Source organism: Macaca fascicularis, chromosome 3 (genome assembly GCF_037993035.2).
Source record: "Macaca fascicularis isolate 582-1 chromosome 3, T2T-MFA8v1.1".
NCBI lineage: Eukaryota > Metazoa > Chordata > Mammalia > Primates > Cercopithecidae > Macaca > Macaca fascicularis.
Window position 1 is genome coordinate 170,283,793 of NC_088377.1, and position 14,222 is coordinate 170,298,014.

Sequence of the window (14,222 nt, forward strand, 5' to 3'; positions counted from 1 at the left end):
GACAGTGCCACATGCCTCTTTTGCCTTTGTCTAAATTAGCGGTCCCCAACCTTTTTGGCACCAGGGACCGTTTTCATGGAAGACAATTTTTCCACAGATGGAGGGGGGATGGGGACGGTTTCGGGATGAAACTGTCCCACCTCAGAGCATCAGGCATTAGCTAGATTCTCGTAAGGAGTGTGCGACCTAGATCCCTCACATGCGCGGTTCACAATAGGGTTCCTGCTCCTTATGAGAATCTAATGCTGCCACTGATCTGACAAGAGGCAGAGCTCAGGTGGTAATGCTTGCCTAGCCACCACTCACCTAATGCTGTGTGGCCCAGTTCCTGACAGTATTGGTCCATGGCCTGGGGGTTGGGCACCCCAGCTCTAAGTGACTCCTCTTTGAAGACAGTTCTGACCTAGGCTGGTCTAGCTCCTTGCTACTCCATGCGACCCATAGATCAGCAGCATCAGCATTGCCCAGGAGCTTATTTGAAAGGCAGATCTCAGGCCCCAACCCAGACCTGCTGATGCAGAATCTGCATTTCTAATGAGATGCCCAGTTAGTTTGTATGCACAGTAAGATTTGAGAGGCACCACTCTAGTCACTTACATTAGATTGTATGCTCTCAGTTGTAACCTAAAGAAACTATTTCACAACTGACCTGGTGCCACTGGCTGCTTGTTTTTGAGTGTAGTGAGACTGCTGTTTACCCACTTTACTGCCGCCACCAGTTGACTGAAGAACATGGGTATCAGTGGTGGAAAGGACTTACAGCCAAAAGCTATGGTCCGCATGTTTCTGCAAATTCATATGTTGAAATCCTAACCCCTAAGGTGATAATATTAGGAGGGAGGCTTTGGGAGGTGATTAGGTCATGAGACCAGAGCCCTCAGGAGTGGGATCAGAGCCCTTATTAAAGAGACTTCAGAGAGATCCCTCACCCTTTCTGCCATGTAAGTTTACACTAAGACTATAGCCAGGCCAGGCGCAGTGGCTCACGCCTGGAATCCTAGCACTTTGGGAGACCAAGGCGGGTGGATCACCTGAGGTCAGGAGTTCAAGACCAGCCTGACCAACATGGAGAAACCCCATCTCTACTAAAAATACAAAAAATTAGCCAGGCATGGTGGCACATGCCTGTAATCCCAGCTACTCGGGAGACTGAGGCAGGAGAATCGCTTGAACCCGGGAGGCAGAGGCTATGGTGAGCTGAGATCTTGCCATTGCACTCTAGCCTAGGCAACAAGAGTGAAACTCCGTCTCAAAAAAAAAAAAAAGACTACAGCCATCTATGAGGAAGCAGGTCCCTCGCCAGACATGGAATCTGCAGGCGTCTTGATCTCGAACTTCCCAGCCTCCAGAATTGTAAGAAATAAATTCTTGTTGTTTATAAACCACCCAGTCTATAGTATTTTGTTACAGCAGCCCAAATGGACTAAGACACTAAAGATCACTGATTTAATCTGGAATTACAAGCCAGGGTAGAGGTCAGGTTCTAGTAGGGTGGTCTCCAGCTAGGGGACCTGAACCTAGAGCCTGCCTAATGGCAGGAATGTGGGCCTGCTTTTCCCACCTTTTTGCTTAGAATACAAAACCCCTCCCTTTAGGACATATCCTTCTCTGTTCATTTCATTGATTGATTGATTGAGACAGGGTCTGACTCTGTTGCCCAGGCTGGAGTGCAGTGGTGCAATTTCAGCTCACTGCAACCTCCACCTTCCAGGCTCAAGCCATCCTCCCACCTCAGCTTCCAGAGTAGCTGGGACTACAGGCGCTCACCACCACGCACAGCTGATTTTTGTATTTTTTGCAGAGATGAGGTTTTGCCATGTTGCCCAGGCTGGTCTAAACTCCTGAGCTCAAGTGAATCGCCCGCCTCAGCCTCCCAAAGTGCTGGGATTACAGGTGGGAGCCACTGCACCTGACCCTCTGTTCATTTTAGAATCCCATTCTCTTCATTTGGTTTGGACTTTCTGTCTCCTTGTCTTAATAATACACTGTTACCCAGGTGTTTTGAAGAGGAATCTTTCCTGCTGAATGTGAAACATTCATTTAAGCTAGCTTAAAAAAACGCAGTAGGATGTTCTCACTTATAAGTGGAGTTAAGGTTGGGCGCGGTGGCTCACGCCTGTAATCCCAGCACTTTGAGAGGCCGAGGCGGGCGGATCACAAGGTCAGGAGTTCAAGACAAGCCTGGCCAACATGGGGAAATCCTGTCTCTACTAAAAATACAAAAATTAGCCGGGCATGGTGGCAGGCGCCTGTAATCCCAGCTACTCGGGAGGCTGAGGCAGGAGAATTGCTTGAACCTGGGAGGCGGAGGTTGCAGTGAGCCGAAATCACGCCACTGCACTCCAGCCTGGGTGACAGAGCAAGACTCCTTATTTAAAAAAAAAAAAAAAATGTGTATAATGTGTATAATGTGTATAATGTGTACACAGGGACATAGAACGTGAACTGATGGACATTGGAGACTTTGAAGCGGTGGGGGTGGGGCGAGGGGAGGGATGAGAAATTACTTAATGGGTACAATGTACATGATTTGGGTGATGTTACACTAGAAGCCCAGACTTCACACTAAACAATATATCCATGTATCAAAACTGCACTTGTACCCTCTGAATTTATACCAAAAAAAAAAAAAAGGATTGATCTTAAGTCTGGAGGGGTATGCCTTGGAAACCACAGGCAGGCGTGCACCTGGGTCTAGGTGCGCTAGAACCAGGGACTCAAAGCACCTTCAGGAGCCTCCATCTCTCCCCACTGCTGCCCTCTGCATAACTGCCTCCTTTCTGCAAGCTGCCTGCAGCCCAGCCCTCTCTGGTTTCCCTTTCCAGGTCAAGAGGTAGAGTAGCCACCCGCTGCCACTCCTGTCAAGGACCAGCTGCTTTTGGGGCAGGGTGGGTGATTCTAAAGATGACAGGTACTGCCACTTCTGATTGTGGCAGAGGGAATATTGGGTTGCAGGGAAGGGGAGAGGGGAACAACCTGGAGATCCAGGCAGTGGTCCCCACGGGGATGTGGACACAGAGCTGCAGGGGAAGGCCTCTCTCACCAGAACCCCTTGGTCTCTAAGATAATCAGAGGAAGCAAACTAACTGTTTTGGATCACCTATTAGATGCCAGGCACCATGCTAACCATCTTTCTTGTGATTTCCTTCCATTTTCACACATTTAAAAAAAAAAAAAAAAAGATGAGAAAACAGGCCCAAAAGAGTTACGTTACTTGCCCAAGGTTACAGAGCTAGAAGTAAAGAGTCTGGAATTCAGCCCATGGATCATTCCACTCTACCACACTGTCCCTGGCAACTGGGTCAGTGCCACAGTCAGTATCAGTATCACTGAAAGTGCCTGCTGTGACCTGGCCAGCCCAGTATCATCACAGGTGACTGTGGAAATATCCCTGGTTCCAGAAAAACAGTATTTTCAAACATGGCTCATTGTACCCGCTCACTTGGATTCAGCTCAGCCCAAGATAAATATGGCCAATATTGGTGGCTGATGAGCAGAGCCCCTCGATGGCAGAGGCAGGACCAGGTGAAGAGCCAGGCAACCTGGTCTCCTGAGATAGGTCAGCAGGTGGTGAGTCAGGGGGCTATAAACGGCCTGTGGCCCCAAACAGCACTGCCCAGATACTCAGCTGATGAAACCCCTTGTAAGCCCCTATGTGCCCCTGCCTGGCTTAGGGAGGAGCATGTCAGCGCTCCTCGGGGAGGGGGCCCTACTTGGCAGGCCGGGGCCCAGCATTGTGCACGGTCTGTTCCAGCCTGGCTGGCCAGGCTGGGGGCCTGGGCTCATGGGCTATATTGAGGGCTGAGTCACCAGCCCGCGCCTGGGTCAGGCTGATTGTCACTGGATGCTGGGGCCTGAGTCAGGCCCCGATTTATCCTGGAGAGCAACAGGCTCAGGTTTCTGAGGACAGTTGCGGGGGTTGGGGGGGGGGTGACGGGAATCATCCCTTGGCACTCTGCACCCTCCTCTACCAACCATTCACTTGATCCCCTGGGGCCCGCACACTGACCTCCCCTGGAGCCCGCACACTGACCTCCCCTGGAGTAAGCTCATGAGTCAGAGGGAAAGCAAGGGAAGCTACAATGGGAGTTCCTTCTCCTCTTCCTGGCTTTCTCCAGCCTCTCCCACCTGAACAGAGGCGCTCAGTTGGCTGGGGGACCTCAGATAATGCCTGCAAAACAGGACTGTGGACTATTAGGGTCTGTAAAGGGGCTGTCAACTCCAAGCAAACTCACCTTAACCCTTTCTCCACCCCAGCAGCTCAAAGAGGAATGCATCCTTTCTCAGATCTGTGCCTCAGTTTACTCACCAGGGTTTCAGAGGCAGCACTGCTGAACCCTGAGCCCCTGGCACCTCAGGTTGGCTGTCAGAAGTCGGCCTTTGTATATACACAGTTCCCCTGTGAGGCCCAGCTGTGTGTCCTAGGAGCCGGGCCTCTCTCCACAGCAGAGCTCAGTCTCTCAAGTGTATGGACAGCACTGGTGCCTGACGGGTGGATTTAGCCAAGAGTTGAAGGTGGCTTGGGGAGAATGAGAGTTCTAGAGATAGAGAGAAGGGGTTGCCAACAGGAGAGTGGAATTCCTGAGCACCTCGTCACAGGCAGCCGACAGAACATGAGCCACAAGGCCCAGGCTATTTATACCTCGCCTGTCACTATCAGGGTCCCTAGAGCTCCCCCCACCCCCAGCCATGCACAGCAGGTCCTTTTGCTCTTTCTGGTCCCTTCTCTACTCCTCCCCCTCCCTACCTAAGGACCAGGCAATTTCATTCAATGAGAAGAGAAAGAAATTATTCATAGACCCCTGTCATCATAAGCATTGCCCCCCACAGAACCCTGAAACTTTCCTCAGCTCCATAACAGGGGGTGCCCTCATTGGCCCTTGGGGGAAAGAGCCCCCAAAGATGCTCACTATCTTGTCTTTTACGCCAGGTCTAGGGGTAGAAAAGGAATGAGATATAATGATTTACCTAAAAGGGCCCAGACCCTTCCCTGGCTTGAAGAAACTTCTCAGGCTCAGATATGGCCTCCTACCCAGCTCAACTCGACTAACTGGGTCTAGAAGGATGGGAAAGCTGAGGACACATGGCTTGAAAAAGGGGGAACTGGGAGATATGGCTGCATGTATGCTACAGAGTTGCAGAATGGATCTTCTCCTTATAGAAATACGTTCTCTAGACTGGGCATGGTGGCTCATGCCTGTAATCCCAGGACTTTGGGAGACTGAGGTGGGCGGATCACCTGAGGTTGCGAGTTTTAGACCAGCCTGACCAACATGGAGAAACTCCGTTTCTACTAAAGATACAAAATTAGTTGGGTGTGGTGGCGCATGCCTGTAATTCCAGCTACTCAGGAGGCTGAGGCAGGAGAATCGCTTGAACCTGGGAGGCAGAGGTTGTGGTGAGCAGAGATCATGCCATTGCACTCCAGCCTGGGTAACGAGAGCGAAACTCCATCTCAAAAAAAAAAAGAAAGAAAAGAAAAGAAAAATAAATACGTTCTCTAGCTCTTTCTCCTCACCCCAGGCCAGAGGGTCTGTTTGGGTGCCTCAGTTTCCCTGCTGTTCTATTCCCCAGGCCTCCAGCTTTTGGCTTGCCCTGAGTACAGCTTTGCCTGGGCATCCCAGCTGGCTCCCTTGGGCTCTCCCTGACCACTCTGACCCTGGCCCTGCCCACCTGCCTGGTCACATTTCCCTCTGGCTGCTCTGGCTGGGGCTCTCCCTGTTTCAGCCTGGCTGACCCACCCTTTCCCTGGCAGGATCTGCCCCATGGCCCAAATGGGCACGTTGCCCAGGGGGCTCCCTGGCACTATGGAGTGCCACCTCAGTTGAGTCAGACTTGGGGGAGGGGGACACACAGTGTGAGTCACTGTGTGCCCTTTTCCTGAGCTCAGCTTCATTCTGAGGTGATGAGGCCAAACGGGCTGCTGACCGGGACACTGAGTCAGGGGCAGGGGGCCCAGTTTTACTCCTGGAACTCTGGATTTGGGCCCCACATGAGGCTTTTCTATTTGTAAAGTCAAGTAATGGCTGGGAGGCACCCCCCCACCCCCCGGAGGATTCTCCTTCATTGGCCTGGGCAAGGTCCCTGCTTCCTCTCAGGCCCTCTCTGCACAAGCACACACACTTCCCTTCCCTGTCCACAGGTGGACAATGCCCTGGGCTAGGAGCCAGCCCTCGCAGGTCCCGTCAACAGCCTGCCACCAACTAGTCTAGAAAATTCTGTCAACACCAGATCAGTGGGTTTTGCCCTAATCGCTGGCCTCAGTTTCCCCATTTACCTCTTTGGCCCGTGCGAGGTGTGGAGGGAGCATATTTCATTCCTGACAGTTTGGTGTGTTGGGTGTGGATGGAGAACTGTCGGCCCTCCCCGCCACCTTCCAGCGCGGCGGCACCGGGGGCCCAGGGGGTGGGCACCCTCAACCCTGTCCCGCCGCTCGGGCGGCGCGGGGGAGGGGCGACGGGGGCGGGGCGTCCTGCGCGGCGCGGCCCCCACCCGCTGGCCGGGCGGCATTCCTGGGAGGCCGGCGCTCTGACGTGGACCCGGGGGCCGCGGGCGCGGCGGGGGGGCGGCGGCCCGGGGGCTTCTTAAACCCCCCGCCCCGGCCCAGCCCGCACTTCCCGAGCACCGCTCCGCCCCCAGAGGGAGAGAGAGCCAGAGAGCGGCCGAGAACCTAGGAGGCCAGCTGAGCCCCGCCGAGCCCCGCCAGCCCCGGCGCGAGAGAAGTTGGAGAGGAGCGCAGCGCAGCGAGTTCCCTGGTCGCGCCCCGACAGCGCCCTACAGCCCCCGACAGCCCCAACCCCGGCCCTAGCCCCGGCCGCACCCCCAGCCCGCGCCAGCATGATGAACAACAGCGGCTACTCAGACGCCGGCCTCGGCCTGGGCGACGAGACGGACGAGATGCCGTCCACGGAGAAGGACCTGGCGGAGGACGCGCCGTGGAAGAAGATCCAGCAGAACACATTCACGCGCTGGTGCAATGAGCACCTCAAGTGCGTGGGCAAGCGCCTGACCGACCTGCAGCGCGACCTCAGCGACGGGCTCCGGCTCATCGCGCTGCTCGAGGTGCTCAGCCAGAAGCGCATGTACCGCAAGTTCCACCCGCGCCCCAACTTTCGCCAAATGAAGCTGGAGAACGTGTCCGTGGCCCTCGAGTTCCTGGAGCGTGAGCACATCAAGCTTGTGTCCATAGGTCAGTGCGGGGGGCGAGGGCACGGGCGCGTCAGGGATAGGGTCATCCCATGGGGCAGGGGACACAGGTGCGGGGTGGGCGCTCGAGGATCTGAGAGACAGGGCAGAGGGCACCCCCCTGGTACAGAGAGAAGACCCTGGCCCCGGCCCTCCCACCCACCGACGCGGGCCACGGGCACTGTCTGCACATCCCTCTGGGGACAGCGAGCACTCCCTGGGTGCCCCGGGGAGTCCAGGCCTTAGGGTTTGCGTGCCTTCCAGCTGCCGCCTCGCTATGCACACTCCTACCGCCCGTCTCCGCTCGCTGTCCCCTTTCCTTCCATCGGGCAACCCTAGCCCACACTTGGGAGGACAGAACTTGTGCCTGTCACTGATTACTGGGGGCCCCCAACAAAACAAGTGGCTCCCCAGCTTCGCAGCCCCTCCGCGGGCCAGGAGAGAGGGCTGAAGACAGGTCCCAACAACTGCCCGCGTCTGCGGGCTCTGGGGCCGAGGGGAGCTGGCGCGGGAGGCCCTCTTCGTGCATGTGCTCAGCAGCTGGGTTCAGGCCCGGGGGCCAGGACAGGCAGGGCCCAGCCTCAGAAACCTAAAAAGGCACTGAGCGAGCGCGGGGAGACTTAACCCCTGACTGTCCTCCTCCTGCTTCAGCCTGCGGCGGAGGGGGCTTCCGCAAGTCCAGGCCCTGCCCCAGCCCACCCCCTACCCCGGGATTGGCTGCAGCTAACGGTCTGGGCTGCGGGAGAGGGAGGGAAGGCCTGTGGAAGGGAGGAAGTCATTGAGTGTAACCAGATTTGGAAGGTGTGTAGTGCAGAGTGGGGGCGGGGAGGCACTCCAGTCTTGGGAGCAAAGACACCAAGGGTGGGCTTGGAGTGGCAGGAGGCTGTCCTGCCCTCAGAGTCCTGCAGTCATCCCTGAGGCTGGGGGGCCTGGGGAAGACCCCCCCACCCCTGTGGAGAGCTCTTAAGAACCTTGCTGGGATTTGCAGGATGGGGTTCTTGGACGGTGCACCCCAAGGCCCCATGAGAGGAGTTTCATGGCGGGCCAGGTGGGCCCCACACTGTATGTTCCCTGAGATTTCTCTGTCCGCCCCACTCTCCCTTGGGGCGATCTCTAGGCCTCCTGATATAGCAGCTGAGGTCAGCCCGGGGCCCTTTGCCCCATCCAGTCCCCTCCCTAGCCCTTACCCCCTCCTGCCCCTATACTGCCCCCCCACCCCACCCGCCTGGCCTGGCCTGGAAATAGCCCTGCCTCCGTGACACAGCAGATGTCTCTGAGCTTTCCAGAAGGACAAGGCTGAGGGCAGGGGGTGGGGGAGGGGGCCTGGAGTGTGTAGTGAGGCTGAGGGCTACGTGATGGAGGCTGAGGGGTCAAAGAGGAGTCAGTCCTGGGCCGGCATCCTCAGCAGACTGGGGTTTGAAAGGCAGGACTGACTGTCCCAGGTGGGGTCTCAGGGAAGAGCCGGAGGCCTCAGCAAGACATGTAGGAAACCGCTCAGCCTTCCCCTCCCTTCCAGTCTGCGGGGGCTCCTGGCCCCTCTCCAGGCCTCGTCCTTCTTGAGCACACCTCTCCCCTCCCCCGTGGCGGTGCCTGGCTCCAGCCCCCTTGGCTCTGCGGAGGAGGGGCCAGCTTAGAGCTGAGGGGAAGAAGCAAAAGCTGGTTTGAGGGTGGGAGGGAAGCTCCCTGGTTCCCGCTGGGAGGAAGGGGAGGCAGTCCTCATTTGGGCCAAGTGGCTCACTTGCGCTGATGAGATAAGCTGTCAGCAATTCAGCTGCCGGCCCCAGGCTGAGGCTGGAGGGGAGGGGACACTGGCAGCGACCGGCAGAGGTCCAAAGGGGCTGCCCATGAGGAGGGGGCATCCTGCTTCTGCTCGCTCCCCTACTCCATTTAGTGGTGGGAAGGGGCGATCTACGGGGCCTCCTTCTGAGTATTGTCTCAGCACTGAAATCGAGAGTCTGGGCACCTCAGGGGGCATCAGAAAGACTCCCCACTTCTCTTTCTAGAAGGGAAGTCGGGGTCTGGAGTAGCAGTTGGGATCCAAGTCCACCTGAAGAAGGGGCACTGAGCCCAGGCTAAAGGAGCTGTGCCCTTCATATCCCCACCACCTTGTCCTGGGCCCCCATCGCCCCTCATCCCCTAACAAAGAGGCCTATGAGGCAGCTCTGTCCCGCAGCTGTTCCCCAGTTGCTATTCCTTCTCCTGGAGCCAACAACCGAGGGAGGGGCTGGAGGGGGCAGCAGCTGTCCCAGCACCTCCCTAGGCCCAGCCCTCTCCTCCCCCTCCATTTGAGGCCTGGGGTGGCCTCGACTAGCTGTCTGGCTCCTCCCACTCCTTTGGGGGTATCCCTAGGCAGATGGAGAAGTGGTTTGGTGGGCCCTGGTGGCGCTGAGCTCCTTTCCTCTGCCTGGCCTCCGAGAGGGAGGAGGGAGAGGGAGGCCATTGCTTCCAGAGTGGGACTTGGGGCCCCACTGCCCTTCTCCTGCCCCAAGCCTGGACCACTCGCTGTCTGGCCCAGGGCCAGTTGCTGGGGAGAACCTCCCTCTCCAGCAAGTATGAATGACCACCCTCCCCATATACACACCCCCTCCAACCCCTGCAACCTCAAGGCTTCCTGCCCAGGGGTCTGGCTCCAGTTTGCAAGAAGTACTTCTGGGCATGTGAGCTTTGGAGTCTGTCGGGGTTGTGAGAGACTGGGGGCACTGGGGCATCCAGACTGTGTGAAAGTGTTGGAGCCTGTGTGTTTGAGAGAAAGCACCGGGAGGCAGGGAGTGAGTGTGTCATGGAATCTGAAAGCTGCCAAACCATTGTGCTGCAGTGGAGCCAGGGGAAGGGGGCGGGCTGGGGAGCTGCTGGGGAAGGAAGGATGAATCAGTGACAGGGTGGGGGAGCCCAGGAGGCCAGAGCCCCAGCCAGATGGACAGGGAGACTGAGGCACCCCTCCCATGGCAGGTGGGAGTGAGGCAGGGGATGCCCTGGATTTCCCAGGCTCTTGGTCTCCTAACACTCTCCCCAAGATGTGGGGAAGGGTGGAGGGGAGAAGATGTGTAAAGGGAAGCCTCTGCTCCACCCTCTCCCATCTCTCGGGCAACATCAGTAAACAAGACTGAGTCCTCCACCCGCTTCCAGCCTCCTGAAAGCAGTGCTTTGGGAAGCTGATAGATTTCAGAACTTCATTGCTCTTTACAAGTAAGCTGAATTCCAAAGATCTTTCTATGTGCTAGGCCGCCCCAGGCTTCTGGATATTTCTTTCTGATTGTTAAGTGGGATCTAGGCCCCCCCAAATCTTGAGGAACCAGTTCTGGCTCAAAGGAGGTGATGGGTGGAGTGTGTCAGCTCCTGAGGCTGGAGTCCCTCTGGCCCCTAGCCTTTGACAACATGACTTTCAAGACTTAACCAAGAATGTACTGGACCCAACCCACCCACCCCTGCCCCACTATCGGAACCCCTTGGTTTCTAAAGCCCTTTGTGGCATTCAGGGTAGAGTGTGAGTGGAAACTCGTCCTACTCCGCTCCAATTTCAGTTCTTAAAATATTCATTCATTCAACTAATATTTATTGAGACCTTACTATGTTTAAGACCTTCATTGTAGAAAGATAAAACCTAGTGTCTAGAATGAAAGAAACTAGACCAAAAAAAAAGAGTATATACTGTGTGATGCCATTTATATAACACTCTAGGAAATACAGAGTAATCTGTCGTGACAGAGAGCAGATCAGTTGTTGCTTGGAATGGAAGGACGAGGGTGGCAGGAGGGAGGGCTCACAAAGGGGTGTGTGCAAGGAAACTTTGGGGAGTGATGGATGGTACCTTCGTTATTCTCGATCTGTGGTGACGGCTTCGTGAGATATCCATAGTGTCAAAGCTTCTCAAACTTCATTATCTAGCATGTGCAGTTTGCTCTATGTCAATCATAGCTCAGTAGAACTGTTAACAAAACAAAAAGGCTCTGCCCTGGGAGCCTTACAATCCCACAAGGCCAGACAGAAACCAGGTAATTACATAAACAGGAGGCAGACTCACTGGCTGTAGCTGAGGTGAGGGTACCTTCCGGAACCACAGGAACACAGAGAAGCAGCCTTCTGACCGGAAGGGCCTCATAAAGGACTTGGCATCTGAGTGGGGCCTTGCAGGAGGGAGAGGGTCAGGTAGGCAGAGACTAGAGGCCTGACCCCAGGGCTCTGGCCCGAGGAGCTGCGCAGGTGAGGGAGGGTGCTCTGGGGCAGTGGAGGGTGGGGCGCCCCTGAGCCTGTCTGTGCCCTCCCTTCTGCAGACAGCAAGGCCATCGTGGATGGGAACCTGAAGCTGATCCTTGGCCTGATCTGGACGCTGATCCTGCACTACTCCATCTCCATGCCCATGTGGGAGGATGAAGATGATGAGGACGCCCGCAAACAGACACCCAAGCAGCGACTGCTCGGCTGGATCCAGAACAAGGTGCCCCAGCTGCCCATCACCAACTTCAACCGTGACTGGCAGGATGGCAAAGCTCTGGGTGCCCTGGTGGACAACTGTGCCCCTGGTGAGTGGGCCAGCAAGCACAGCATGGAGCCCTTAGCTCCCAAAGACAGAGGGGACAAGCTGGGGCTGCCAAGGCACATGGTTGTCAGAATGCACACCCTGAGGCCTGGGGGGCAGGATCCCCTGCAGGGTTTGTCCTCCTTCAGCTGAGACTGTCTGCTGGTTGGCAGCAGGCCCTACCTGATGAGTGTGCCAGATTCCACAGAGGCAGGGAGAGGTTTAAAACCCCTTATTTTACAGACAAGGACACCATGGCCCAGAGAGGGCTGGTGACTTATCCAAGATCACACAGCTTGTCCATGGCAGAACCACCTAGAGCCTAGGGCCTGGACTCCCTGCCCCACGAGGCGCTATTCCTGCCGAGCTGAGAGAGAGGCAGTGTGGTGACCGGGACTTGTAGCAAGACCAGGAGTTAGATCCAGAGAAGGGTTTTCTCTGGGAGACCCTGGGATGGCTTTGAGAAGGGGTTGAGGCTCAGGATGATGTGGGATGAGGCCAGTGGGGCACTGCCTGGTGGCAGGTGACCCAGCCTTGCCCCTTCTCCATGTAGGTCCTGGCCTGGTCAAGTGGGGGCAGCTCAGGAGCCATGAAAAACTGAGGCATCACTGGCTAGAGCATACCCCATGGACAGCTCCCTTTCTGCCCCTCACCTCCTGAAAAGATAGGTTTTCTCCTGGAGTCACAGCCCCTTGGGAGAATCCTCCTCCACCCTGGGGTCAGCCGGGGAGCAGGGGGTGGGAGGCGGGGGCACAGCCTCCTGGGAAGCATTCCCAGCTGCTGAGCCATGGCCCATAACTGGTGTGGCTGCCAGCAGTGAGCTCAGCTGTTCCAGCCAGTCATGGATTCCAGTCTTGAGCCAGCCCCCTCCCCGAAACGGTGTGCCGTCCTCCTCCTCCAGTTCTGGCCTGAACCAAGTGCCCCCTCACCTCCAGCCTTCACAGGAGTGATCTGGGGCTGCCTCAGCATCCTTCTTGTTAGGAGGGCGGGGCTCCTGAGGATGGCAGAGGAGAAGTCATTCTCTCCCCACAGGCCCTTTAATGCCTCAGTTTCCGCAAGTGAGCAGTTAGAAGGAATAGGGAGTCTTATCCCCTAAGACCGGTATGAAAAGTGTTTGGAGATCTAGGGCTTCAGGACAGCTGTGAGGAAGCCTTCTAGGAATGGGTCAGGGGCGTATGTGGGACAAGCACTCTGACCTCCTCTGCCCACCCCTGAGAAAGCTGAATGAGGCGAGAGGTATCTGAGAGGGGACACCCTCCCAGGGTTTGGGGCTCAAGGTCTGAGCTGGGGCCTGGGCAGGCAGGAGGCTGGCCAGCAGGGCTGGTGCCAGGCTGCGTCAGCGAGGGCAGAAAGGCCTCATTGTTGGTGGTGGGGAGGGCTGTCGTGCTCCTACATGGTGAGGGGCCTCGCAGCTGATGGGATCAACAGGAACCTGGCTGGTCAAGGCCTAGAGCTGGTGGGAAGGGGTGTGAAGCCACAGCCTCTGAGGGTGTTAGGTGAACAAATGCCCTGCATCCTGGCCAGCTGGCTGCCCCTCACCATTGTCTCCCTCCATCACCTCTCCAGGTCTCTGCCCCGACTGGGAGGCCTGGGATCCCAACCAGCCCGTGGAGAACGCCCGAGAGGCCATGCAGCAGGCCGACGACTGGCTTGGGGTGCCCCAGGTACCTGCACAGATGGGGCGGCGGGGGACAGGGGGCAGGGGCAGAGGTTGGTTCTCTAAGTTTACCTGAGCAGGGTGCAGGGGGAGACTGGGGCTGCTGGGAAAAAGAGGACGCCATGTGACATCACTCCCTTCCATCGCAGGTCATTGCCCCTGAGGAGATCGTGGACCCCAATGTGGATGAGCATTCTGTTATGACATATCTGTCCCAGTTCCCCAAGGCCAAGCTCAAACCCGGCGCCCCTGTTCGATCCAAGCAGCTGAACCCCAAGAAAGCCATCGCCTATGGGCCTGGTACGTGTGAGCCCCTGGCAGCCCTCCTGGGCCGCTGGACACATGTTGGCTCTCCCTGAGTAACCTGGGCTCTGCTCCTACCCCGCAGGCATCGAGCCACAGGGCAACACAGTGCTGCAGCCTGCCCACTTCACCGTGCAGACGGTGGACGCAGGCGTGGGCGAGGTGCTGGTCTACATCGAAGACCCCGAAGGCCACACCGAGGAGGTATGCAGAGGCCGCTGGGGAAGAGGGATTCGCTTGGGATTGGAACCAGAGAGCGTGGGGCCAACAACAGGAATGGCCCGGAGGTGACTGCTAGAGCCACACACTGTGCTGTGCAGTCTGGGGAAGGTGTCACTGTGGGGGCTAAGTGGGGCTGGGGTGCATAAGGTGTTATGTGGTCAGGAGAGACTATGGTCATCGGAGAGGCTTCCAATCTTTTTCCTTCCCAATAGGCCAAGGTGGTTCCCAACAATGACAAAGACCGCACCTACGCTGTCTCCTATGTGCCCAAGGTCGCTGGGTTACACAAGGTATCTCCCTCTAGGCCCCCCTGCCTGCCCTGCTCTTCACATCCTTGGC

General features: G+C 56.9%; 1 protein-coding gene across 3 annotated transcripts in view; it reads left to right on the forward strand.

The window, feature by feature from the left end:
* The first annotated feature begins 6,610 nt into the window (after window positions 1-6,610).
* Window positions 6,611-14,222, forward strand: part of FLNC (filamin C) — a 29,194-nt gene continuing 21,582 nt past the window's right edge. For all 3 annotated transcript variants that reach the window (XR_012432828.1, XM_045388415.2, XM_045388416.2), the window contains exons 1-6: window positions 6,611-7,189; window positions 11,457-11,705; window positions 13,268-13,365; window positions 13,508-13,658; window positions 13,747-13,865; window positions 14,096-14,173. Coding sequence is in view for 2 of the 3 variants with exons in the window: in XM_045388415.2 (XP_045244350.1) it covers window positions 6,838-7,189; window positions 11,457-11,705; window positions 13,268-13,365; window positions 13,508-13,658; window positions 13,747-13,865; window positions 14,096-14,173 (1,047 nt within the window). In the remaining variant the exon portion in view is untranslated. The remainder of the gene's footprint in view (window positions 7,190-11,456; window positions 11,706-13,267; window positions 13,366-13,507; window positions 13,659-13,746; window positions 13,866-14,095; window positions 14,174-14,222) is intronic.